Below are 26,673 nucleotides of genomic sequence, written 5' to 3'. Positions count from 1 at the left end.
ACTTATACATGAGGCACTTCAAGGCTATTTTATTCTATTAATTTCTATTGTTATCGGCCAGAGATTCCGAAGAGTTTGAACTTTGGAGAATAAAACCCAGAAGTTTGACGTAACCTGATGAACATTGTTTGTCATATAATTCTATTACCTCAGGTGGGTTTGTTTATTGGAGATTGTTGTCACAGGATGCATAAATACAACCTAAAATCGGGATCTTAGGTTATATGTTATATGTCAATTAATATGTTAACATTTTGTTCAAAATACAAAGGAGACTGTCCAGGATTACCTGAAGGAGAATGCCCTCCCGAAGAGCACCGGGGAACTGGCCTGTGGGGATCGTTACTCTAACCTGGACTCAAACTGCTGCCTCAGGAAGGTCTCACAGGGAAGACTGGTGGTGACGGTGGTCAGAGCCTGGGGACTTTATGGAGACTACCAATGGATAGCGGGAGACACTGAAGGGTATGTGATGTTACTGCACAATTTCAGTCCTCTGCAGAGGTGTAGTGGGGGCTAAACACAAGTAAACCGTTTTCTACCCATCTATCGAGCAAAAGGTTTATTTCAGTTTTACCAAAGATAATTTAAATAATGAAGGCCATAACTGCTTTTTCAATAGAAATCCCTGATGCAGGTTATCATTTTTGTTCATTCATCTTGTTCTGGAGACAGCTCTGCAGACTGGTCACTAGCTGCCACCGCCATAAAGTCATCAAATCTGATTTTAAACCTAACCTTAACCACACTGCTAAACCTAATGCCTAACCCTAACCTTAACCACACCGCTAAACCTAACGCCTAACCCTAACCTTAAATTAAGAGCAAAAAGCCTATTTTTGTTTTTATGAAATTTTACAATATAGCCAATTTTGACTTTGCTAGCGGAAATCACTCAGTACGGGCCTCAAGGACATGACTCATCCCAATAATAAACCTGCATCCCTGATCATGCTTGCAGGGAATGTCATGGCGACGTTAGTTACCATAGCTCTTGCGCAGAAATACGTCATTAGGTCTAACGGTCACGTTCGTTTGTCACTTTCACTAGGTTGTAGTAATGACAGTTTCAGCTACATAAAGATGCACTCCAGGATCTTAAGCGGAACAAATGTGTAAAATATAGAACAATTGGATTTGTAACATATCATACAAAATGGATGATGTAGTACAGAATTTGATGACGTAGTACACAATTTGATGACATAGTACACAATTTCATGACGTAGTACACAATTCCATGATGTAGTACAAAATTTCATGACGTAGTACACACTTTGATGACCTAGTACACCATTTGACGTATTACATCATTTTATGACGCAGTACAGAAAAAACGAAGACCACTTTTGGCTCGTGAGCGCCACTTTCAAAACTAATGGCTGAAATTATATGAAAGATTGAAAGCACATCTTTAAGACATTGTCTCACATCCAGGTTTTCCTGTTAACTTGCTAAACCCCAAACCCTGGTTTGCTTTGTGAGGCGTTCACAGCAGTATTAGCCTGTTGAACATCTGGGTTTGAAAACTCTGTTGTTTTGCTTTCTCAATAGTGTTTTCGGGGCAGATCTGGCTTTTGAAAGGTTGGGTGCAGCTAACTTCTTTCAACTGAAGTGCTGTTGGCTGGAGCACAGAGCAGAACGTGCAGTTAGCTATCTGGAACCCCTTCACAATAGCACAACCCAAAATATGTATTTTGAACCAAAAATATGTATTTTCAATGTCTTTCGCTCATAGGTTTGATTGTAACCACTGTGAAAATGTAAGATAAATAGCAAACTACTGTATACTAATCTTGATGCTGTCATGACTTCCGCCGGAGTCGGTCCCTCTCCTTGTTCGAGCTGCGTTCGGCGGTCGACGTCACCGGCCTTCTAGCCATCACCGATCCACTTTTCATTTTCCATTTGTTTTGTCTTTGTTTTTTACACACCTGGTTTCAATTCCCCCATTACATGTTCATTATTTAACCCTCTGGTTTCCCCCATGTTTGTGTGCGTGTTTGTTTTATTGTAAGGCTGTATCTGACTGACTGCTGGTATATTGTTACCGGGTTTTGTTATTACGCCCGTTTATTTTTCCAGCACCATAGTGTTGTGTTTATACTGGTGTTTTTTCTTGTATTAAATACCTTGTCCACGCATCTCAGCTCTCCTGCGCCTGAATCCTTTCACCAGTTACCCACAGCCTTGACAGATGCTCAAACAAGCGTGATCACTTTCCGTTACAAGTCTTTTATTCTCTATAGAGTGCACTACACTCTTAGAAAAAAAAGGGTTCCACAAGGTTAATTCGGATGACCCCATAGGAGAACCCTTTTTGGTTCCATGTAGAATCCTCTGTGTAAAGGCTTCTATTTTGAACTCAAAAGATTTCTACCCGGAACCAAAAAGGGTTCTTCAAAGGGTTCTCCTATGGAGACAGTCGAAGAACCCTTTTAGGTTCTAGATAGCACCTTTTTTTCTAAGAGTGTACACTATATAGGGAATAGGGATCCATTTGGGATCACAAGCAATATGTGCCAACTGGAGAAGACCCTCTTCACTCATTCCACGGAGGGCCGAGTGTCGACGGGTTTTCGCTCCTCCCTTGTATTTGATTGATGAATTAAGGTCACTAATTAGTAAGGAAATCCCCTCACCTGGTTGTCTTAAGTCGTCATTGAAAGGAAAAAACTAAAACCAGTATAGACTAGGTCCTCCATGGAATGAGTTTGATCCTCCTCTTGTGGCATGTCATAGTATTTGAATCTTTCCAACTTCCTGTTTCTCCACCTGCTACAGGTACGCTGTGGTCACCTACGGTTCCAAGACCCATCAGACCAATGTGATTCCATCCAATAATCCTGTCTGGAATGCTACCTTTGACATGGGTCCCTTTGCCAAAGACCTGAGTCTAAAGGTGGCGGTCTGGGATGACGATCTTGTGGATAAAGATGACAACCTGAGGGACTGTACCGTCGACATCGAGCAGGGGACACACGAACGCTGGTGTAACAACAGCAGGGAGGGCTTTCATTTCCTGTACACCCTCACCTGTGACCCTTACCTGACCGGGGACAAGTGTGAAAAATACAAACCTTTCAAAGCCACAACACCCCAACCTTCCACCCCCACAGTACACTCTACTCCACTCTACAGTAAGAGTGTTCATCTCTTTTCTACCTTTTCTGTCCAGAGTTCAGTAGTCCTATACCTGTGGTTCTTTTACATCTCTGTATAATGTACCCCTCAGTGGGACTGTTGCCATACAGCTCACCAGGAACCACGTTGAAAACAAGGGGAATCATTAGAATATGTTATCCCCTGGGTTGTACTCGGTGCATCTTTCTCCCCTCAATCTTTCAATCAATCATGTCTTTATATGTCATATGTAATCAGGGAGTATATAGGATTCAGCTGACTATATAATGATTATTCACACCAAAGCATGTCTGTGACCTAAACAAATAAAATGTTACCTTATATTTAAACGGCGGCTGTCAAACAATTAAAATACTGTATGTGTTATATAAAAAAAACTCTAAAACCTCTAAAGCCAAAGATGTCTATGCTTTTGATAAATTGTTCTTTAAAGCACATAAAGATATATTAAAAAAAATTGACAAAGGGCAAGTGGTAGGAGCTGTATTTTATATATTTGCTAAAAGCATTTGGTACTGTAAATCACAGAATACTACTCTCTAATCTAGCAAAGTTAAATTTCTCCCCCAACGCTTTAAAATGGATGGATTAGTTTATCTGACAGAATACAGTGATAGAATCAGCCAGAAAGTCTAATTGTCTGGCAACTGCACAATGGGGTCCCACGAGGATCCGTTTTAGGGCCTTTACACTTTAGCTTATATGTAAAGGACATGCTTCATGTCTCACGGTGTTGGTATATAATATGCAGATGATATTGTTATATACACATGCCGCAAGTGAAAAATAATATCTGCACCAGGGACTACAGATAGCCAGTTGTCTAAATCTGGCATATTTACAGAAATGTTAATTGATGTGCATTGTCCCTGTTAAATAAATATATCAATCAAATGACTACAGTTGTTGGTGGTGTTGTACTCTCTGACTGGTTGTGCTGCAGTAACTCAGTCTCTCCTGTAGATGGCAGCACTGCTAGAGAGATACATCATCTTTTACGGCATCCATCAGCCACAGATCTAGGAGCAATTTAACCTATAGACATCCTAATACGAACCATTGGGCCTACTCACCCTAGAGAGAGAGAAGGAGAGAGAATAGAGGCGGGAGGAGAAAGAGGTTGGGAAAGAGAGGAACAGAAGGAAGAGAGGGGGAAGAAGAGAGGGAGGAACAACAGGAGACAGAGGGAAGAAGAGAGAGAGAGGGGGATGAAAGGTGGATAGATGCACCAGCAGTTCCCCTGATCGCCTTTTTGCATTGGATTTGAGAATAGTACTTATTGCTTATGATATCGCCATCTAGCCCAGACCACTTGTGTCTTATTTTCAATTATTATGTGACACTTGTCCATTTTTAGATTTTCTTCTTCTGTCATCCTGTGTGTAATATATGCCGTGATGACCCCCTTTCACCAGTAACGTATATACGTTTCTCCACTCCTGAGTGGTGCAGCGGTCTAAGGCATCTCAGTACAAGAGGCATCACTGCAGTACCTGGTTTGAATCCAGGCTGCATCACATCCGGCCGTGATTGGGGGAGTCCCATAGGGCGGCACACAATTGGCCCAGCGTTGGCCAGGGTAGGCCGTCATTGTGAATAACAATTTGTTCTTAACTGACTTACCTAGTTAAATATAAACATGTGTACAGCACTGATGAAGGCAAAACATTGGTCTATAGGCTCTTTTTTCGGTTTACCACTTTGTAGCATTTTCTTCTTCTTTCTGAGAATTAAATGAAGTACATTTTAGCATCTGCCTCCTTATTTTTGTTCTTCGTTATGGTTTGAGTGAGAGTGACCTCTATACAGTGTATTCTGAATGTATTCAGACCCCTTGACTTTTTCCAGCCTTTGTTAAGTTAGCCTTATTCTAAAATTGATTAAATAGTTTTCTAGACATCAATCTAGACACAATAGCCCATAACGACAAAGAAAAAACAGGTATTTTGAAATTTTAGCAAATGTATAAAAGAAATACAACTGAAAAATTACATTTACATATAGTTGAAGTCGGAAGTTTACATACACTTAGGTTGGAGTCATTAAAACTCATTTTTCAACCACTCCACAAATTTATTGTAAACAAACTATAGTTTTGGCAAGTCAGTTAGGACATCTACTGTGTGCATGACACAAGTAATTTTTACAGCAATTGTTTACAGACATTATTTCACTTATAATGTACTGTATCACAATTCCAGTGGGTCAGAAGTTTACATACACTAAGTTGACTGTGCCTTTAAACAGCTTGGATAATTCCAGAAAATTATGTCATTGCTTTAGAAGCTTCTGATAGGCTAATTGACATAATTTGAGTCAACTGGAGGTGTATCTGTGGATGTATTTCAAGGCCTACTTTCAAACCCAGTGCCTCTTTGCTTGACATCATGGGAAAATCAAAAGAAATCAGCAAAGACCTCAGAAGAAAAACTGTAGACCTCCACAAGTCTGGTTCATCCTTGGGAGCAATTTCCAAATGCCTGAAGGTACTACGTTCATCTGTACGAACAATAGAACGCAAGTATAAACACCATGGGACCACGCAGCCGTCATACCGCTCAGGAAGGAGACGCGTTCTGTCTCCTAGAGATGAACGTACTTTGTTGTGAAAAGTGCAAAACAATCCCAGAACAACAGCAAAGGACCTTGTGAAGATGCTGGAGGAAACAGGTACAAAAGTATCTATATCTGTAACGGTTGTCGTCAGATAAAGCGGACCAAGATGCAGCGGGGAAATGTGCACTCATCTTCTTTATTAAAGAAAAGAAGGGAAACCAAAATAAACACAAAAGACACAACGAAAAAAATAACAGTCTGGTAAGGCACAAGGCTATGCACAGAACAATCTCCCACAAAACACAAACAAAACACATACCTATATATAGGACTTTCAATCAAAGGCAACTAAAAACACCTGCCTCCAATTGAGAGTCCAACACCCAATTACCTAACATAGAAATACTAAACTAGAGAGAACATAGAAATACAAAAAAACTAAGAACATAACCCAAAACCCGGAAATAATAAATCAAACACCCTTCTAAGCAAACCACCACCCCGAACCACATAAAACAAATACCCTCTGCCACGTCCTGACCAAACTACAATACAAATAACCCCTATTACTGGTCAGGACGTGACAATATCCACAGTAAAACAAGTCCTATATCGACATAACCTGAAAGGCTGCTCAGCAAGGAAAGAGCCACTGCTCCAAAACCGCCATAAAAAAGCCAGACTACGGTTTACAACTGCACATGGGGACAAAGATCGTAGTTTTTGGAGAAATGTCCTCTGGTCTGATGAAACAAAAATAGAACTGCTTGGTCATAATCACCATCATTATGTTTGGAGGAAAAAGGAGGAGGCTTGCAAGCCGAAGAACACCATCCCAACCGTGAAGCACGGGGGTGGCAGCATCATGTTGTGGTGGTGCTTTGCTGCAGGAGGGACTTCACAAAATAGATGGCTTCATGAGAAAGGAAGAATGATGTGGATATATTGAAACAACATCTCAAGACATCAGTCAGGAAGTTAAAGCTTGGTCGCAAATAGGTCTTCCAAATGGACAATGACCCCAAGCATACTTCCAAAGTTGTGGCAAATGGCTTAAGGACAACAAAGTCAAGGTATTGGAGTGGACATCACAAAGCCCTGACCTCAACCCTATAGAACATTTGTGGGCAGAACTGAAAAAGTGTGTGTGAGCAAGGAAGCCTTCAAACCTGACTCAGGTACACCAGCTCTGTCAGGAGGAATGGGCCAAAATTCACCCAACTTATTGTGGGAAGCTTTTGGAAAGCTACCCGAAACGTTTGACCCAAGTTAAACAATTTAAACACTATCAAATACTAATTGAGTGTATGTAAACTTCTGACCCACTGGGAATGTGATGAAATAAATAAAAGCTGAAATAAATAATTCTCTCTACTATTATTCTGACATTTCACATTCTTAAAATAAAGTGGTGATCCTAACTGACCTAAGACAGGGAATTTGTACTAGGATTAAATGTCAGGAATTGTGAAAAACTGAGTTTAAATGTATTTGGCTAAGGTGTATGTAACCTTCCGACTTCAACTGTATATATTCAGACCGTTTACTCAGCACTTTGTTGAAGCACCTTTGGCAGTGATTACAGCCTCGAGTCTTCTTGGGTATGACGCTACAAGCTTGGCACACCTGTATTTGGGGAGTTTCTTCCATTCTTCTCTGCAGATCCTCTTCAAGCTCTGTCAGGTTGGATGGGGAGCGTCGCTGCACAGGTCATTTCAGGTTTCTCCAAAGATGTTTGATTGGGATCTGGGATCTGGTGGGCCACTCAAGGACATTCAGAGGCTTGTCCCGAAGCCACTCCTGCATTGTCTTGGCTGTGTGCTTAGGGTCGTTGTTCTGTTGGAAGGTGAACCTTCACCCCGGTTTGAGGTCCTGAGCGCTCTGGAGCAGGTTTTCATCAAGGATCTCTTTGTACTTTACTCCGTTCATCTTTCCCTCAAATCTGAGTAGTCTGCCATTTCCACAGGATAATAAAAATAAAAAATGTAAATATCCTGTAGGTTCAAAGGGGACCATGTTTATGTTTCCCCCAGCCCTATGTTTCCCCCAGCCCTATGTTCCCCCTGCCCTATGTTCCCTCAGCCCTATGGTCCCCCAGCCCCATATTCCCCCAGCCCTATGTTCCCTCAGCCCTATGGTCCCCCAGCCCTATGTTCCCTCAGCCCTATGGTCCCCCAGCCCTATGTTCCCCCTGCCCTATGTTCCCTCAGCCCTATGGTCCCCCAGCCCTATGTTCCCCCAGCCCTATGTTCCCTCAGCTCTATGTTCCCTCAGCCCTATGTTCCCTCAGCCCTATGGTCCCCCAGCCCTATGGTCCCCCAGCCCTATGTTCCCTCAGCTCTATGGTCCCCCAGCCCTATGTTCCCCCAGCCCTATGTTCCCTCAGCCCTATGTTCCCTCAGCTCTGTGTTCCCCCAGCCCTGTGTTCCCTCAGCCCTATATTCCTTCAGCCCTATGTTCCCCCAGTGCTTTGTTCCCTCAGCCCTATGTTCCCTCAGCCCTATGTTCCCTCAACCCTATGTTCCCTCAGCTCTGTGTTCCCTCAGCCCCGTGTTCCCCCAGCCCTATTTAAAATATATATATTGTACCTTTATTTGACCAGGTTAGTCTCATTGAGATACAACATATATTGTACAACAGAGACACGGCCAAACTAGAAGCACACAAAGTTTCAAACATTTCCAACACATTATACACAAAGCGCTACAGTTTAAAAACAGACATTAACACATTATACACAAAGCGCTACAGTTTAAAAACAGACATTAACACATTGAGCAAGATGCTTTTGAGGAGTTGTGGTGCATCTAGGGGTCCAAACATTGACAGCCCCCCACTTCAATGTCCAGCATAGTTTTCACTCTAGCTTTTAGCCAGAGTATACAGATAACCACATTTAGCTACCTCCGATACATTGCTACCATACCAAAATACCATCTGTCTCCATGTTTGTAGTGACCTGATCAATATGGGTGGTGAGGGGTGACCTGATCAATATGGGTAGTCAATATGGGTGGTGAGGTGTGATCTGGTCAATATGGGTGGTGAGGTGTGACCTGATCAATATGGGTGGTGAGGTGTGACCTGATCAATATGGGTGGTGAGGTGTGACCTGATCAATATGGGTGGTGAGGTGTGACCATTTAAAATGGCAAAACTTAGCACACAATACAGCAGTCCCAGTGGAGCGTATACAGACTCAAAGAACACTGGAACAGAAGTTCTTCTTACAGCAGGTCATGTGGACACTGCTCTAACGTTAGCAAGCTATCACACCCTTCTATAAACGTTAAAACAGTGGAGACCCTAAGCCTGGCTGTCCTCTCTTTCCTCTCTCTGCCTCTGACGGATTTTCCCTCTGTCTGAATTTACATGTTTACATTTCAGTCCAGGGGTTCCCAAATAGTTTTGGCACACGACCCCATTTTGATGTCTGAAAATTCTCTCGACCCCAACCTTGTGAAAAAAATTACGTAATTAACAGCCAATGTTTATTTTTCATTTGGGGCTATGGCTGTCAATTGCAAAATATTCTAACAGTTTTTCTGATTGTCATCTCATCTCACCATCACATACTTATAATGTGGGGCTATGACAGCCTATTGCAAATGATTCTGACGTAATGTGTCTTATCTCACCCCCACTAATAAGATGGGTTTGGATTGATGCATGTTGAGTCTAAGGTTCTCAAAGTCAGGGGGGCGTGGTCGACAGTGTGCACCTCATCTCTGATGTCATCCAACCTGGATGGATATTTGGTTTTAATGCAGACGAGATCACTGCTGAATCCAGTTTCACACAGATATGAACTGGCGAAGGATACCATGAGTTGTAATGCTCTGAGGGAGACGGCAGGGTGTTCCCTTCGAGTCAGGAACCTAAACTCCTCCGTACTGACCCGTGAATGCGTTGTCTGCAGCATTCGGTCACATGACAGCTGGAAAAGCAGCACTTGACTGTTGCACTTCAATCATTTCGTGACCTGTTCTGACAATCTAAGGGAAAAGCACTCTCTGGTTGATTTTTATCTTTTACATTTCAATCATTTTCATTTAGATTTTTAAGGTTAATTACAATACAATGATTTTAAGATACAAAGATTATATAAATATATTTTAATTACATTTTGCATATATTTATGCGGGTATTTTGGAAATTCTACCACAACCCCATTTTCATATCAGGAGACCCAACATGGGGTCGTGACCCCCAGTTTGGGAACCGCTGTTTAGGTCATTTAGCAGATGCTCTTATCCAGAGCGACTTACAGTTAAAGCATTCATCTTAAGATAGCTAGGTGAGACAACCACACATCACAGTCATAGTAAGTATGTTTTTTCTCAATATAGTAGCTAACAGTAGAGTCATAGCTGGTAAGGGGGAAAACCCTCCCATTTTCTTCCCATATTGTGGACTTCGAGGCGCTTGCTTCTTTTTATTTTTTATTTAACCTTTATTTAACCAGGCAAGTCAGTTAACAACAAATTCTTATTTATGATGTCGGGCCTACACCGGACAAACTTGGACGACGCTGGGCCAATTGTGCGCCACCCTATGGGACTCCCAATCACGGGCCGGTTGGGATACAGTCTGGATTCAAACCAGGTTGTCTGTAGTGAGGCCTCTAGCACTGAGATGCAGTGTCTTAGACCACTGCGCCAATTGGGAGATCCTCTTTTATCTCACACACACACACAAAGTTGGTACAGGCAGGTCAAAGTTGGTACCAGCCAGGTCAAAGTTGGTACCAGGCAGGTCAAAGTTGGTACCAGGCAGGTCAAAGTTGGTACAGACAGTTCAATGTTCGTACCAGGCAGGTCAAAGTTGGTACCAGGCAGGTCAAAGTTGGTACCAGGCAGGTCAAAGTTGGTACAGACAGTTCAATGTTCGTACCAGGCAGGTCAAAGTTGGTACCAGGCAGGTCAAAGTTGGTACCTGGCAGGTCAAAGTTGGTACCAGGCAGGTCAAGGTTGGTTATAGATCCGCACACCGCATAGCAGCCCCAGTTAGATCAGGCTTAACAACCAGTTATAGAGATGTTATTATATATTTAATGTGAATTAAAGACTCAACCATCGAGAGCATCCTAACTGGTTGCATCACTGCCTGGTATGGCAACTGCTCGGCCTCCGACCGCAAGACACTACAGAGGGTAGTGCGTATGGCCCAGTACATCACTGGGGCAAGCTTCCTGCCATCCAGAACCTCTATACCAGGCGGTGTCAGAGGAAGGCCCTAAAAATTGTCAAAGACTCCAGCCACCCTAGTCATAGACTGTTCTCTCTGCTACCACATGGCAAGCGGTACCGGAGCTCCAAGTCTAGGTCCAAGAGGCTTCTAAACAGCTTCTACCCCCAAGCCATAAGACTCCTGAATATCTAGTCAAATGACTACACAGACTATTTGCATTACCCCCCCATCTATGCATAGCCATTTTAACAACCCTACCTGCATGTACATAATTATCTCAATTACCTCGACACCGGTGCCCACGCACATTGACACACTGACTCTGTACCAGTATCCCCTATATATAGCCTCCACATTGACTCTGTACCAGTACCCCCTGTATATAGCCTCCACATTGACTCTGTACCAGTACCCCCTGTATATAGCCTCCACATTGACTCTGTACTGGTATCCCCTGTATATAGCCTCCACATTGACTCTGTACCAGTACCCCCTGTATATAGCCTCCACATTGACTCTGTACCAGTACCCCCTGTATATAGCCTCCACATTGACTCTGTACTGGTATCCCCTCTATATAGCCTCCACATTGACTCTGTACCAGTACCCCCTGTATATAGCCTCCACATTGACTCTGTACTGGTATCCCCTATATATAGCCTCCACATTGACTCTGTACCGGTGCCTCCTGTACATAGCCTCCACATTGACTCTGTACCAGTACCTACTGTATATAGCCTCCACATTGACTTTGTACCGGTACCCCCTGTATATAGCCTCCACATTGACTCTGTACCGGTACCCCCTGTATATAGCCTCCACATTGACTCTGTACCAGTACCCCTGTATATAGCGCTCACATTGACTCTGTACTGGTACCCCCTGTATATAGCCTCCACATTGACTCTGTACTGGTATCCCCTGTATATAGCCTCCACATTGACTCTGTACCGGTACCCCCTGTATATAGCCTCCACATTGACACATTGACTCTGTACCAGTACCCTCTGTATATAGCCTCCACATTGACTCTGTACCGGTACCCCTGTATATAGCCTCCACATTGACTCTGTACCGGTACCCCCTGTATATAGCCTCCACATTGACTCTGAACCGGTACCCCCTGTATATAGCCTCCACATTGACACATTGACTTTGTACCGGTATCCCCTGTATATAGCCTCCACATTGACTTTGTACCGGTACCCCCTGTATATAGCCTCCACATTGACTCTGTACCAGTACCTACTGTATATAGCCTCCACATTGACTCTGTACCAGTACCCCCTGTATATAGCATCTACATTGACTCTGTACCGGTACCCCCTGTATATAGCCTCCACATTGACTCTGAACCGGTACCCCCTGTACATAGCCTCCACATTGACACATTGACTTTGTACCGGTATCCCATGTATATAGCCTCCACATTGACTTTGTACCGGTACCCCCTGTATATAGCCTCCACATTGACTCTGTACCAGTACCTACTGTATATAGCCTCCACATTGACTCTGTACCGGTACCCACTGTATATAGCCTCTACATTGACTCTGTACCGGTACCCCCTGTATATAGCCTCCACATTGACTCTGTACCGGTGCCCCCTGTATATAGCCTCCACATTGACTCTGAACCGGTACCCCCTGTATATAGCCTCCACATTGACTCTGTACCAGTACCCCCTGTATATAGCCTCCACATTGACTCTGTACCGGTACCCACTGTATATAGCCTCTACATTGACTCTGTACCGGTACCCCCTGTACATAGCCTCCACATTGACTCTGTACCAGTACCCCCTGTATATAGCCTCCACATTGACTCTGTACCAGTACCCACTGTATATAGCCTCCGCATTGACTCTGTACCAGTACCCACTGTATATAGCCTCTACATTGACTCTGTACCGGTACCCCCTGTATATAGCCTCCACATTGACTCTGTACCGGTACCCCCTGTATATAGCCTCCACATTGACTCTGTACCGTAACACCCAGTATATAGCCTCCACATTGACTCTGTACCAGTACCCACTGTATATAGCCTCTACATTGACTCTGTACCAGTACCTACTGCATATAGCCTCCACATTGACTCTGTACCGTAACACCCTGTATATAGCCTCCACATTGACTCTGTACCGGTACCCCCTGTATATAGCCTCCACATTGACTCTGTACCGTAACACCCTGTATATAGCCTCCGCATGGACTCTGTATCGGTACCCCTGAATATAGCCTCCGCATTGACTCTGTACCGGTACCCCCTGTATATAGCCTCCACATTGACTCTGTACCGTAACACCCTGTATATAGCCTCCACATTGACTCTGTACCGTAACACCCTGTATATAGCCTCCACATTGACTCTGTACCGTAACACCCAGAATATAGCCTCCACATTGACACATTGACTCTGTACCGGTACCCCCTCTATATAGCCTCTACATTGACTCTGTACCGGTATCCCCTGTATATAGCCTCTACATTGACTCTGTACCGGTATCCCCTGTATATAGCCCCGCTACTGTTATTTACCGTTGCTCTTAATTATTTGTTTTCTTACCTCTTACTTTTTTATTTTTATTGTTTAGATATTTTCTTAAAACTGCATCACTGGTTAAGGGCTTGTAAGTAAGCATTTCCCTGTGAGGTGTACACCTGTTGTATTCTGCAAACATTACAATTTGATTTGATTTGATTAGTAATGGAAGAAGGATGGCCTCATGGTAATGGGTGGAAAGGAAGGAATTGAGTGGTATCTAACACGTGGTTTCCATGTGCTTGATACCACTTCATTTTCTCCATTCCAGACATTATTATGAGCCATCCTCCCCTCACCAGCTTCCTGTGGTGGACAGAAAGTGTACATTTTGCAGTTGGGAAATTATTTTTGATGTGATATGAAAGTATGAAAGCTTTATGTTTCTAGAACCGTATCGTGATTCAAGAATCGATTCATGTTTAGATGGAATAAACCTTGTCATTTCAGATAGCAAGACCATCGTGATTCGAGAATCGATTCATGTTTAGATGGAATAAACCTTGTCATTTGAGATAGCAAGACCATCGTGATTCGAGAATCGATTCATGTTTAGATGGAATAAACCTTGTCATTTGAGATAGCAAGACCATCGTGACTCGAGAATCGATTCACATTTATATGGAGTTTACCTCTGAACATAGCAAAAGTCTGCTTTCGCAAGACCAGGTAAATGATGTAGCAACCAGAACAGCGGGGAATTGTACACGATCAGTCGACATTATCTCTCTCTCCATCTGTCCCCCCTTTTCTCTCCTTTTCCCTCTCAGGTTGAGAGTGTGTCTGTGGGTTTGTTTAACTTGGTTGGGTTGTTGTTGATCTTTATCCAGAGCAGGGAGCCTTTACACAATCTACATCATCTGTCTGTCCATGATATCCCTCCACCCCCTTTCGTGTGTTGTTGTGTTTGGAGAGGCCTCTCAGTTCAGTGCCTGCAACTCTGCACGCAATGGGGGAGATGTGGGACTGATCAGCACAGGTAACACATGAACACAGGCGAACACACACACACATACTGTACTTCTGGCATTTGGATCATGATATCAACGTGTGTGTGTCCCTGTGTGTGTGTGTGTCCCTGTGTGTGTGTGTGTCCCTGTGTGTGTGTGTGTCCCTGTGTGTGTGTGTGTCCCTGCGTGTGTGTGTCCCTGTGTGTCCCTGTGTGTGTGTGTCCCTGTGTGTGTATGTGTGTGTGTCCATGTATGTGTGGGTGTGTGTCCCTGTGTGTGTGTGTGTCCCTGTGTGTGTCCCTGTTTGTGTGTGTGTCCCTGTGTGGGTCCCTGTTTGTGTGTGTCCCTGTGGGTGTGTGTCCCTGTGGGTGTGTGTCCCTGTGTGTGTGGGTGTGTGTCCCTGTGTGTGTGGGTGTGTGTCCCTGTGTGTGTGTGTGTGTGTGTGTGTGTGTGTGTGTGTGTGTGTGTGTGTGTGTGTGTGTGTGTGTGTGTGTGTGTCTGTGGGTAAAAGTAAATTTAACCACAACTGGCGCAATGGTCTAAGACACTGCATCTCAGTGCTAGACGTGTCACTACAGACAACTTGGTTTGAATCCAGACTGTATCACAACTGGCTGTGATTGGTCCCATTGTCTAATTAAATAAAACATAAATAAATACCCTTTGAATTCACTATAATAGATTAGGTAAAAGTCTGGCCAAAACCATGTAGATACCAACTCTCCTCATTGCAGCACATTTAAATGTTGCCTGTATTTAGGTTAATGTTTACATGTGTATTTTACACTATGTTCTGGTAAAAAATCAGATTACAGTATAATGCTTCTATGGATGCCATCCCCAAAACTATTTAATGTCATAATTAAAAAACAACTGTAATTTCCACCACCGATTTCAAACTCAATATCTAAACTTTCCTCCTCCTTATGTACACAGGGTTTTGTTGTTGTTTTTCTGTGTTACAGGAACAAGCACGTTGAGCAGTTGAATACCATGATAGCTATAGCCAACACACACACACACACACACACACACACACACACACACACACACACACACACACACACACACACACACACACACACACACACACACACACACACACACACACACACACACACACACACACACAGCTGAGTCCCAGATAAGATACACACACATCAACATCATCTACAGATAAGACACACCCATGTCTATAGAAATGCACCCCCATACCCAAACACTTTTTTTTTTTTTTTTTTACATTTGTAAGAGAGACCTTGTTCTCAATATGACTCTCTGTCAAAATAAACGTTTAATAAGAATGGGTTTATTTTCAATGATCGTGTTTTGTATTCCTGCTTAGCTTTTTGATGTGAAACTTTTTTTTTGTGAATCTTTGTACACACACACACACACACACACACACACACACACACACACACACACACACACACACACACACACACACACACACACACACACACACACACACACACACACACACACACACACACACACACACACAGGTACAGAAATGTAACACACAAACACAGCTGTTCTGTATAAAAGACCATCCCTGGCTGTAGAGAGAAGCAGACAGACAGAGAGGAGGGAGAGACAGACTTCATCACTGACTCCAGATCTGAGGAGAAACTCATCTGAAGAACCACTCACACCAATGTAAAGAGGTGAGTGGATTTACAACTGGGAAAGAGCAGAAAGAACCAGACCCGCAGACTGTCTGCTCCTAGTTACTACCTTAAATGGCAACATTTAGATCCAAAAGAAACTTTGTCAGATTTGCGACTTTGCAGATTTAAAATGTTTTTAATGTTTTATTTTATCTCATAGTTGTGTATTTAAATTCTACTAACCAAACAAAGGTTTGAGTTGTCACTAGCCTACTAACAGAACAACGTTTTGGCAGTGGCAATTGTTCAGATAAAGGTAAACACTATATTTCATCTCACAAATTTATTTTGATTATTTTGGTTCACGTGTGTGTGTGTGTGTGTGTGTGTGTGTGTGTGTGTGTGTGTGTGTGTGTGTGTGTGTGTGTGTGTGTGTGTGTGTGTGTGTGTGTGTGTGTGTGTGTGTGTGTGTGTCTGTGTGTGTGAGAGAGGAGAGATAGAGAGAGAGTCCGTGTGTGCACATCCGTGTTTGTGCGCGTTTCAGAGATTGTTTGACATACAGTTGAAGTCGGAAGTTTACATACACTTAGGTTGGCGTCATTAAAACTCGTTTTTCAACCACTCCACAAATTTCTTGTTAACAAACTATAGTTTTGGCAAGTCTGTCATATACTTTGTGCATGACACAAGTCATTTTTCCAACAATTGCTTACAGACAGATTATTTCACTTGTAATTCACTGTATCACAATTCCAGTTGGTCAGAAGTTTACATACACTAAGTTGACTGTGCCTTTAAACAGCTTGGAAAATTCCAGAAAATGATGTCATGGCTTTAGAAGCTTCTGATAGGCTAACTGACATCATTTGAGTCAATTGGAGGTGTTCCTGTGGATGTATTTCAAGGCCTACCTTCAAACTCAGTGCCTCTTTGCTTGACATCATGGAAATATCAAAATAAATCAGCCAATCAATCAATCAATCAATCAATCAATCAATCAATCAATCAATCAATCAAATGTATTTATATAGCCCTTCTTACATCAGCTGATGTCACAAAGTGCTGTACAGAAACCCAGCCTAAAACGCCAAACAGCAAGCAATGCAGGTGTAGAAGCATGGTTGCTAGGACAACCCCCCTAGAAAGGCCAAAACCTAGGAAGAAACCTAGAGAGGAACCAGGCTATGAGGGGTGGCCAGTCCTCTTCTGGCTGTACCGGGTGGAGATTATATCAGTACATGGCCAAGATGTTCATAGATGACCAGCAGGGTCAAATAATAATAATCACAGTGGTTGTCGAGGGTGCAACAGGTCAGCACCTCAGGAGAAAATTTCAGTTGGCTTTTCATAGCCTTTCGTTCAGAGTACCTCTACCGCTCCTGCTGTCTCTAGAGAGTTGAAAACAGCAGGTCTGGGTCAGGTAGCACGTCCAGTCAACAGGACAGGGTTCCATAGCCGCAGGCAGAGCAGTTGAAACTGGAGCAGCAGCACGGCCAGGTGGACTGGGGACAGCAAGGAGTCATCAGGCCAGTTAGTGCTGAGGCATAGTCCTAGGGCTCAGGTCCTCTGAGAGAGAGAAAGAAAGAAAGAAAGAAAGAAAGAGAGAAAAAGAGAAAGACAGAGAGGAAAAGAGAGAAAAGGAGAGAGAGAATTAGAGAGAGCATACTTAAATTCACACAGGACACCGGATAAAACAGGAGAAATACTCCAGATATAACAGACTGACCCTAGCCCCCTGACACATAAACTACTGCAGCATAAATACTGGAGACCTCAGAAGAACAAAAAATCTCAGAAAAAAAATTGTAGACCTCCACAAGTCTGGTTCAACCTTGGGAGCAATTTCCAAACGTCTGAATGTACAAACATTAGTACGCAAGTATAAACACCATGGGACCACGCAGCCATCATTCCGCTCAGGAAGGAGACGCATTCTGTCTCCTAGAGATGAACGTACTTTGGTGCGAAAAGTGCAAATTAATCCCAGAACAACAGCAAAGGATCTTGTGAAGATGCTGGAAGAAACAGGTACAAAAGTATCTATATCCACAATAAAACGAGTCCTATATCGACATAACCTGAAAGGCCGCTCAGCAAGGAAGAAGCCACTGCTCCAAAACCGCCATAAAAAAAAGCCAGACTACGGTTTGCAACTGCACATGCGGACAAAGATTGTACTTTTTGGAGAAATGTCCTCTGGTCTGATGAAACAAAAATAGAACTGTTTGGCCATAATGACCATCGTTATGTTTGGAGGAAAAAGGGGGAGGCTTGCAAGCCGAAGAATCCCATCCCAACCATGAAGCACTGGGATGGCATCATCATGTTGTGGGGGTGCTTTGCTGCAGGAGGGACTGGTGCACTTCACAAAATAGATGGCATCATGGGGAGAGAAAATTACGTAGATATATTGAAGCAACATCTCAAGACATCAGTCAGGAAGTTAAAGCTTGGACACAAATGGGTCTTCCAAATGAATAATTACCCCAAGCATACTTCCAAAGTTGTGGCAAAATGGCTTAACTTCTCTGCCACCCATGGGACACACTCGCTAACAGCCAGTGAAATAGCAGGGCGCCAAATTCAAAACAACAAAAATCTCATAATTCAAATTTCTCAAACATACAACTATTTTACTCCATTTTAAAGATATACTTCTCGTTAATCCAACCACATTGTCCGATTTCAAAAGGCTTTACGGCGAAAGCATAGCATTAGATTATGTTAGGACAGCGCCTTAAGAAGAAAAACCACACAGCCATTTTCCAAGCAAGGAGAGGTGTCACAAAAACCTGAAATACAGCTAAAATGAATCACTAACCTTTGATGATCTTCATCAAATGGCACTCATAGGACTTCATGTTACACAATACATGTATGTTTTGCTCGACAAAGTTCATATTTATATCCAAAAACCCCATTTTACATTGGCGTGTCATGTTCAGAAATGTTTTGCCTCCAAAAACTTCCAGTGAATGAGCACATCAATTTACAGAAATACTCATCATAAACATTGATAAAATAAACAACTGTTATTCAAAGAATTATAGATAAACTTCTCCTTAATGCAACCACATTGTCCGATTTCAAAAAGGCTTTATGGCAAAAGCACACTTTGCAATAATCTGTGTACAGAGCTCAGACAACAACAATGAGGAATACAGATACCCGCCATTTTGGAGTCAACTAAAATCAGAAATAGGATTATAAATATTTACTTACCTTTGATGATCTTCATCAGAATGCACTCCCAGGAATCCCAGGTCCACAATAAATGTTTGTTTTGTTCGATAAAGTCCATAATTTATGTCCAAATACCACCTTTTTGTTCGTGCGTTCAGTCCACTACTCAAAATGCAGGAAGTGAGTGCAAATTGTCAAGACGAAAAGTCAAAAAAGTTGTATTTATGTTCGTAGAAACGTGTCAAACGGTGCATAGCATCAATCTTTAAGATGTTTTTAACATAAATCTTCCATAGTATTCCAACCGGACGATTCCAATGTCTTCAAAAAAGAAACGGAATACAGCTAACTCTCACGTGAAAGAGCTCATGTCATTTTCTCAGTCATCAACTTCCAGGTGGTCTTATTCTCTCCATATTCACAGTAGAAGCCTCCAACAAGGTTCTAAAGACTGTTGACATCTAGTGGAAGCCTTAGGAAGTGCAATATGACCCCACAGACACTATGTATTGAATAGGCCAAGACTTGAAAAACTACAAACCTCAGATTTCCACACTTCCTGGTTTGATTTTTTTCTCAGGTTTTTGCCTGCCATATGAGTTCTATTATACTCACAGACATAATTCAAACAGTTTTAGAAACTTCAGAGTGTTTTCTATCCAAATCCACTGATAATATGCATATCCTAGCTTCTGGACATGAGTAGCAGGCAGCTTACTCTGGGAACCTTATTCATCCAAGCTACTCAATAGTGCCCCCATGTCCCAAAGAAGTTAATGACAAAAAAGTCAAGGTATTGGCGTGACCATCACAAAGCCCTGACTTCAAGCCTATAGAAAATTTGTGGGCAGAACTGAAAAAGCATGTGCGAGCAAGGAGGCCTACAAACCTGACTCAGTTACACCAGCTCTGTCAGGAGGAATGGGCCAAAATTCACCCAACTTGTTGTGGGAAGCATGTGGAAGGCTACCCCAAACATTTGACCCAAGTTAAACAATTAAAGGCAATGTTACCAAACACTAATTGAGTGTATGTAAACTTCTGACCCACTGGGAATGTGATGAAAGAAATAAAAGCTGAAATGAATCATTCTCTCTACTATTATTCTGACGTTTCACATTCTTAACATAAAGTGGTGATCCTAACTGATCTAAGACAGGGACTTTTTACTAGGATTAAATGTCAGAAATTGTGAAAAACTGAGTTTAAATGTATTTGGCTAAGGTTTATGTAAACTTCCGACTTCAACTGTAAGTATTTATTTGAGATTTTTTAGTCTCAAAATACCTTAATCTTAGTCACATTTTAGTCATTTCATCCTTCATTAGTGTTAGTTATTATCAGTTGATGAAAACTCTGGAGAAAATGAGTCTAGTTTACATTTTGTTTTCATTAAATAATTAATGTTGACTTTTTACTTGCATTATGTGCACACTTAGATAGCCTTGTCCAACTAGGCCTACTATCGCCTCATATACCATAGCTGGCAACATTGTAACCAGTGGCAAGCCATTATTAACCATAGAGGAAGTGTGGTGGGAAATGTTGTTGGATGAAGAGATAGCCTTGCATTGTACATCTTGTGCTTGTTCTCTCTCACTCTATTGTGCTTTGTGCAGGTGACTGTGACCTCCTCAGACCAATTGGCAGAACAGCCCGTGCAATAACAGCCTGTCACCTGCAGGAACCAACCCTAGCAACCATGCCTATGTAGCTTTTTTGTGTGGCGGTAGAGGTAGAGAACTGGTAGAGAACTGGTAGAGGTAGAGGTAGAGAACTGAAGGGATGGCCCCTTCAGAGCTCCTGTCAGACTTGTACTTAAATTTGTTGAAACCTCTCTGGATCTATATTAATAAAGAACAATCATTTAAGTTTGACTACCTGGTGGTCATTTCCTATGACAGTTCTGGCATCACAAACAGGATGATTGATTCTGCGCATTCTATGGGAAGGCATGAGGGAATTTCTCATCTGACGAAAAGACGATTAGGACCCACCCAAACCATACCTTGACTGTGAACTGCCCGGGAGGAGACATATCATAACTGAACAATAGAGGGACACATCTACTGAATTTTCAGTAAGTCAATTTCAATATTTTTTTATTTTTTTTTTAAATGAAACCATTAAAACTAAACCTTAAAAATGAAGTAAATGGAAAGATACCATAGTCTTAGAGAGAAGGCTAAAGACGAGGGCAGGAAAAGCCCCGTTGTCTATAGGCATTTATGTGAAGTGTCTACGTGGTCTAAGAGCCACTGGTAAATAGTAAATAGCGCAAAGTGTTATTATATATGCATAGGAGGTAGCTGCAGGAGAACCGTTGACGATACTGATGGAGTAATACTGGGTGTGTTTGGGCGTTTGTGTTTGTTTTAAGTGAATGTGGATGTGTGAGTTTGGAAATTATGTGTTAAACTGAAGTCTTTTTAACAAGTTAAACAAAGGTTTTAAGGATTGAAATTTGAATAATAATAGATATCATTTGTATTAAGTACTGAGTGAATGAGAGTTGTCAGGGGACTAGCCCCGGTGTGAAAGAGGTGCGTGTCTGATTTAATACCCACATTTCTAACGTTATCTAGGGGTTCTGTCTACCACCGCCCATCTGATCTATAGGTAGTGAGCATTGACTAATGTTATCTAGGGGTTAGGAGAGAATGGAGAAAATCTTGCAACACTCAGGAAGAGTGTAGAGGCAGAGGAAGAGGCAGAGGAAGAGGAAGAGGCAGAGGAAGAGGCAGAGGAAGGGGTAATACTGGATCAAAGACCGACATTGGACACATGAAAGGAGCTGCACCTGTTGTCGTTATTGCAAAAGGCACCCACAGACCTTATAAAGCTTAGTACCCTCTTAGCAAAGAAGCCGAAAAGGGTATCATTGCCATTCATAGTGCGTTAGTTGAAAGAGGCGCTCTGGTTCCCTGTCCGTATTCGCCCTGTAACACACCAATTTTATCTGTTAGGAAAACCATCTGGTGATTATCGTTTTGTGCAAGACCTTAGACTTGTAAATGATGCTGTACATGCTAGAGCAGCCCTGGTGCTTATTTTATCCCAGGTGCCTCCAGGTAGTTGTTGTTTTTCAGTAATTGATTTGGTGAATGCTTTCTTCAGTATCCCTGTGGCTGAAGAGTCACAGGAGTTGTTCTCGTTTACTTTTCTTGGTAAAAAAAAATTGACATGGACCTCAAGGCGATGTTGAATCACACGCCATCTTTGCCCAAGAAATGGCTCGAAACCTTGAGGGTTTTGTTGCCCCTGGTGGAAGTATTTTGGTTCAATATGTTGATGATTTGTTGGTTTGCTCACAGTCATAAAATATATGTCACGAGGATACTTGTGCATTGTTGATTTTATGGGCAGAAAATGGTCATAAAGTTTGGCCCGCTTTAATAAATGGACTTAATAAAGGTATCACTAGTCACTTTAAATAACGCTACTTTAATAATGTTTACATAGCCTACATTACTCATCTCATATGTACATGCTGCTCTATACCATCTACTGCATCTTGCCTATGCCGCACGGCCATCTCTCATCCATATATTTATATGTACATATTCTTACTCATCCCTTTACATTTGTGTGTATAAGGTAGTTGTTGTGAATTAGTTTTATTACTTGTTAGATATTACTGCATTGTAATGCAGTAACTAGAAGCACAAGCACAAGCACAAGCACTCGCATTAACATCTGCTAACCATGTGTATGTGACCAATAAAATTTGATTTGATACAATTATGCCGGAGCTTCTTTAAATATTTGGGTCATGACATTACTTCTGAGGGTCACAGCCTCTCCAAAGATAGATTAGAGGCTATTAAAGCTTTGCCTAAACCTGTCACCAAGCAGCACATGATGTCTTTGTTGGGTGTGTGCTGGTTACTGTTGTCCGTGGTTGAAGGACTATGCAGAGATAGTTCAACCGCTGCAGGATTGTATTAATGGGAGAAATATGGAGGCGAGTGAAGTTGTGGTCTGGAGTGATGAGGCTGAGGTGGCATTGATAAAATTGAAACAAACATTAATATCTAGCCCTTTCTTGGGCTTGCCAGACCATACTAAACCGCTCCAACCCTTTGTATCAGAGACGGGTTGGTTTCATGTCAGCAGTTTTGACACAGTATTATGGGATATAGACCTGTTGGTTATTATTCTAAAAGACTGGATACTGTGATCAGATGGAATGGTTTCCTGTTTGAGATTTGTAGTGGCTACTACTGAGGCTGTTTTGGCATGTTCTGATATTGTGGCAATGTCTCCTTTAACAATACCTTACACGGGCAAAAAACACCTCATTTGACACATGCGAGACTCCTAGACTATCAGAACATATTGTTGACAATGTCCCATGTTACTCTGAAAAAAAGTACAATTCTTAACCCTTCAACACTTCTCCCTACAGCAGATGCCGGTGAAGACCATGACTGTGACCTAGCCATTGACGTTGACTGTAGCCCTAGGTTGGACTTGAGAGACACCCCGTTAGACTAATGACTAATACACCTTTTCCCCAGAACAGGTTGTCCCTGCAAGGAATGGAGGAAGACATTGTAGAGAATTGTGTCCCCCTTAACAGTGTTCTTAAGACTCTTTTCCCACGGGTGAAGGTGTCTTTGCCGAACCTAGCAGGTGGAGCTGAGCACTGTTTGAACCCAGGTGATTCCGTGGTGGTCAAAGACTTCGGGAGAAAGAGTTGGAAGGACCCCCGTTGATATCAAGTTCTTCAGACCACCCCCACTGTGGTGAAGGTTGCAGAGAGCGATACCTGGATCCACGTGTCGCACTGCAGACAAGTTCCTGATCCAGGAAAAGATGAGGCCTCGCCAGTTCTGCCGGTGCCGTGTGGCCCTCCTCTGCATTAGCACAGGAATGCTAATAGGAACAGTAGGCTGTCTTCTTGTAGGAAACCCGACAGAGGGTCAGATGAGTCCTGAGCCAAAGGGGCCAACACAGCCCTGGAGTAGTGGCCCAGAAGTAGATGGTCACCGTAGAAGGAGAGCCCTGCTGGGCCTTCACAACCATGAGGACAATTTGTTCTTATCTAGAGCACAAATGGTTGCCAACCTGACATCCAAAGGAAAGGACTGTTGGGTGTGTGGGTTGAGTCCGGTGAAGGTAGGGGCAGGCTTCCCCCTTGTAGGAGTCCCAATAGGGGTGAACTTTACTATAGCATTGGCAGGAAAAATACCTTTTAATACTATGACCAACAATGTTAAGGTATATAATCAACCCAATATATTCTGTTATGTGAGACCTGATAATGTCTCACTCCCGCCCATTTCAGTGGCTAGGGTGGTGACTGCCCCTTGGTGTATTAGAGGATATGGAGATCACTATTTGGGTGAATTCAAATGTAATTGTACAATGCATATTAATGGATCAAATGCTTGCAATTTAAAGGTGATACAGGAGAATGGTCAGGTTGATAAGGAACCGTTTACAATTTGGTTTGACAAACATAGAACAACTCTGAGAGGAGCCCCTAATGGCACCTACTGGTTGTGTGGTAAGACAGCTTATTATAACCTTCCCCTGAACTGGGGAGGTACTTGTACTGTTGGGTTTGTGGTGACAGCAATGAGAACCGTTCCAAACAATGACAAGAATCTGAAGGCTCTCTTTAGAGACTACAGACCTCCTGGAATGAGGAGAGATAAGAGGTCTCTGGCTGACATCACTCACACTCAGGCACCTGCCTCCAGGTTCTTTGACGGGTTTTTCCCTGGGTATGGAGTTGCAGGTGCCCTAGACCAAATTCGTGATATCTCTAGACACGTAGAGAAATTTGGCAATGCTACTCGAAATGCCCTGGAACAATTGAATAGGGAACTAAAAGAATTGGCTGAATTGACTCTTCAAAACAGAGAGGCTCTTGACTATCTTTTGGCAGCTCAAGGGGGCACTTGTGCAATCATTGGCGATGAATGTTGTACTTTTGTCCCAGGTCGCTCATCTAATGTGACTGATCTTGCCGAATACATTGCCACTGTTGCTAAAAATAATTCCCCACAACTAGAATGGACGCTTACAACTTGGTTGGAATCCCTGTTTGGAAGTTGGGGATCTCAAATTGCCCAATGGGCTGCAGCGTGTGTTTTTTGCTTAGTCTGCATAATTGTATTATTAACATGCTGTAAGGCTATCTAACATGCTGTAAGGCTGTAAGGCATGCTCCCTGGCTAATAAGGTCTCAGCAGGAATCATGTTTAATGGTCCTCAAGAGGATGGTGAACTGCCGATGCTGGATGAGCTTCCCTTTCCCACTGTAGATATAGACAATGAGTAATAACTGAAGGTTGTTTTTGTTTGACAAGTTTAGAAGGTTTAAAGTTGAGTTAATCATCTATATTTACACCATTGTGGTAAGGGCTATGGAAACAATGGTTAAACACTGAGCTACAAATCCCTTGTTTATGTGTGTGTATTTTTTGATAGATTCACTCCCGTTGATAGAAGTATAACCTTGACTGTAGATTTTAGCTTTATTATGATGATAGTATTTCCGTAAATGAACTTGTGTAATGAAGCATGTGTGTAACTGTATGAAGCGAAGGTCTTAATTTAAACCATTCTACTACAATGGTTTTACAAGTGTTAGACTTATGGAATACGGATAAGTTATTATTTAGATTGTACAACCCAGAATGAAGGGTTTGAAAGGATAAAGTGCCATTTTATGAGTTGATTTCAGTACTTTTATAGAAGTGTTTTGATAGAACCTCCTTTGATAGTTTAAGCCATAATCTAATGCTCACCTTAACATTTCACAATAGTTATCAGAGCGTGATAAGAGAAGGTGTGGTGGGAAATGTTGTTGTCTGAAAGGATAGCCTTTCATTGTACATCTTGTTCTTGTTCTCTCTCGCTATATTGTGGTTCGCGTAGGTGACTGTGACCTCCTCAGACCAATTGGTAGAACAGCCCAGAATATTTTCTGAAAGTTAAGATAGGAGACATTTGGTTAATTTGTTATAATTGTCTCATTAATAGTTTTCGTCAGAAAACAATTGGTTGTTGACCACTATTTCTTTTGTCATAGTTATTGTAGACAAAAAGAACACTGTTTGGTAGGGAATTATTTTTTATTTAAACAGGCAAGTCCGTTATGAACAATTTCTTATTTTCAATGACGGCCTAGGAACAGTGGGTTAACTGTCTTGTTGAAGCGCAGATGTTTACCTTGTCTGCTCGGGGATTCGATCTTGCAACCTTTCGGTTATAAGTCAAACACTCTTACCACTAGGCTACCTGCTGCTGTTAAGGTGCAAGCCAAAACACATGTTGCTGTGTGTTCAATTAAGAAATATTGCTATGAGATTAAGACAAATCAAACAAAGCTTCAATTCAAGTAATATTCAGCTTACATTCAAGTAAGCATTTTCCATAAAAAATGTAAAAATAAATGTTTTAATTAAGTCCATCCAGGTCCCCAGAACGTCGGGAGATGCCTTCAAAATCTGCCACTAGGAGCAACCATGAGCACTATT

General features: G+C 42.3%; 2 protein-coding genes across 5 annotated transcripts in view; both read left to right on the top strand.

Annotated features, from left to right (window-relative positions):
* LOC106594759 (perforin-1) overlaps positions 1-4,254 on the top strand; it is a 47,038-nt gene extending 42,784 nt beyond the window's left edge. The window contains exons 6-7 of the mRNA XM_045690666.1: positions 272-465; positions 2,785-4,254. Coding sequence (XP_045546622.1) covers positions 272-465; positions 2,785-3,223 — 633 coding nt within the window. The 3' untranslated portion in view covers positions 3,224-4,254. The remainder of the gene's footprint in view (positions 1-271; positions 466-2,784) is intronic.
* An 11,686-nt stretch (positions 4,255-15,940) lies between these two features.
* On the top strand, positions 15,941-25,871 carry LOC106564147 (endogenous retrovirus group 3 member 1 Env polyprotein). Of its 4 annotated transcripts, none has more exons than XM_014130163.2 (3): positions 15,941-16,054; positions 20,800-21,260; positions 23,794-25,871. In XM_014130163.2, the coding sequence occupies exon 3, from the start codon at positions 23,999-24,001 to the stop codon at positions 25,331-25,333; it is 1,335 nt and encodes a 444-aa protein (XP_013985638.1). In that variant the 5' UTR covers positions 15,941-16,054; positions 20,800-21,260; positions 23,794-23,998; the 3' UTR covers positions 25,334-25,871. The 4 variants fall into 4 exon arrangements, with proteins under 4 accessions (XP_013985638.1, XP_045546621.1, XP_013985640.1 ...); XM_045690665.1 differs by having other exon boundaries at positions 21,766-25,871; XM_014130165.2 differs by lacking the exon at positions 20,800-21,260.
* Positions 25,872-26,673: the final 802 nt, after the last annotated feature.

Source organism: Salmo salar, chromosome ssa12 (genome assembly GCF_905237065.1).
Source record: "Salmo salar chromosome ssa12, Ssal_v3.1, whole genome shotgun sequence".
Lineage (NCBI taxonomy): Eukaryota > Metazoa > Chordata > Actinopteri > Salmoniformes > Salmonidae > Salmo > Salmo salar.
The sequence above is the reverse complement of the archived record's forward strand: the minus strand, read 5'-3'. Positions and strand labels throughout refer to the sequence as shown.

Bases quoted from the DNA above. Each gene is read 5' to 3' on its own strand.
- LOC106564147 (XM_014130165.2), top strand. From the start codon at position 23,999: ATGAGGCCTCGCCAGTTCTGCCGGTGCCGTGTGGCCCTCCTCTGCATT.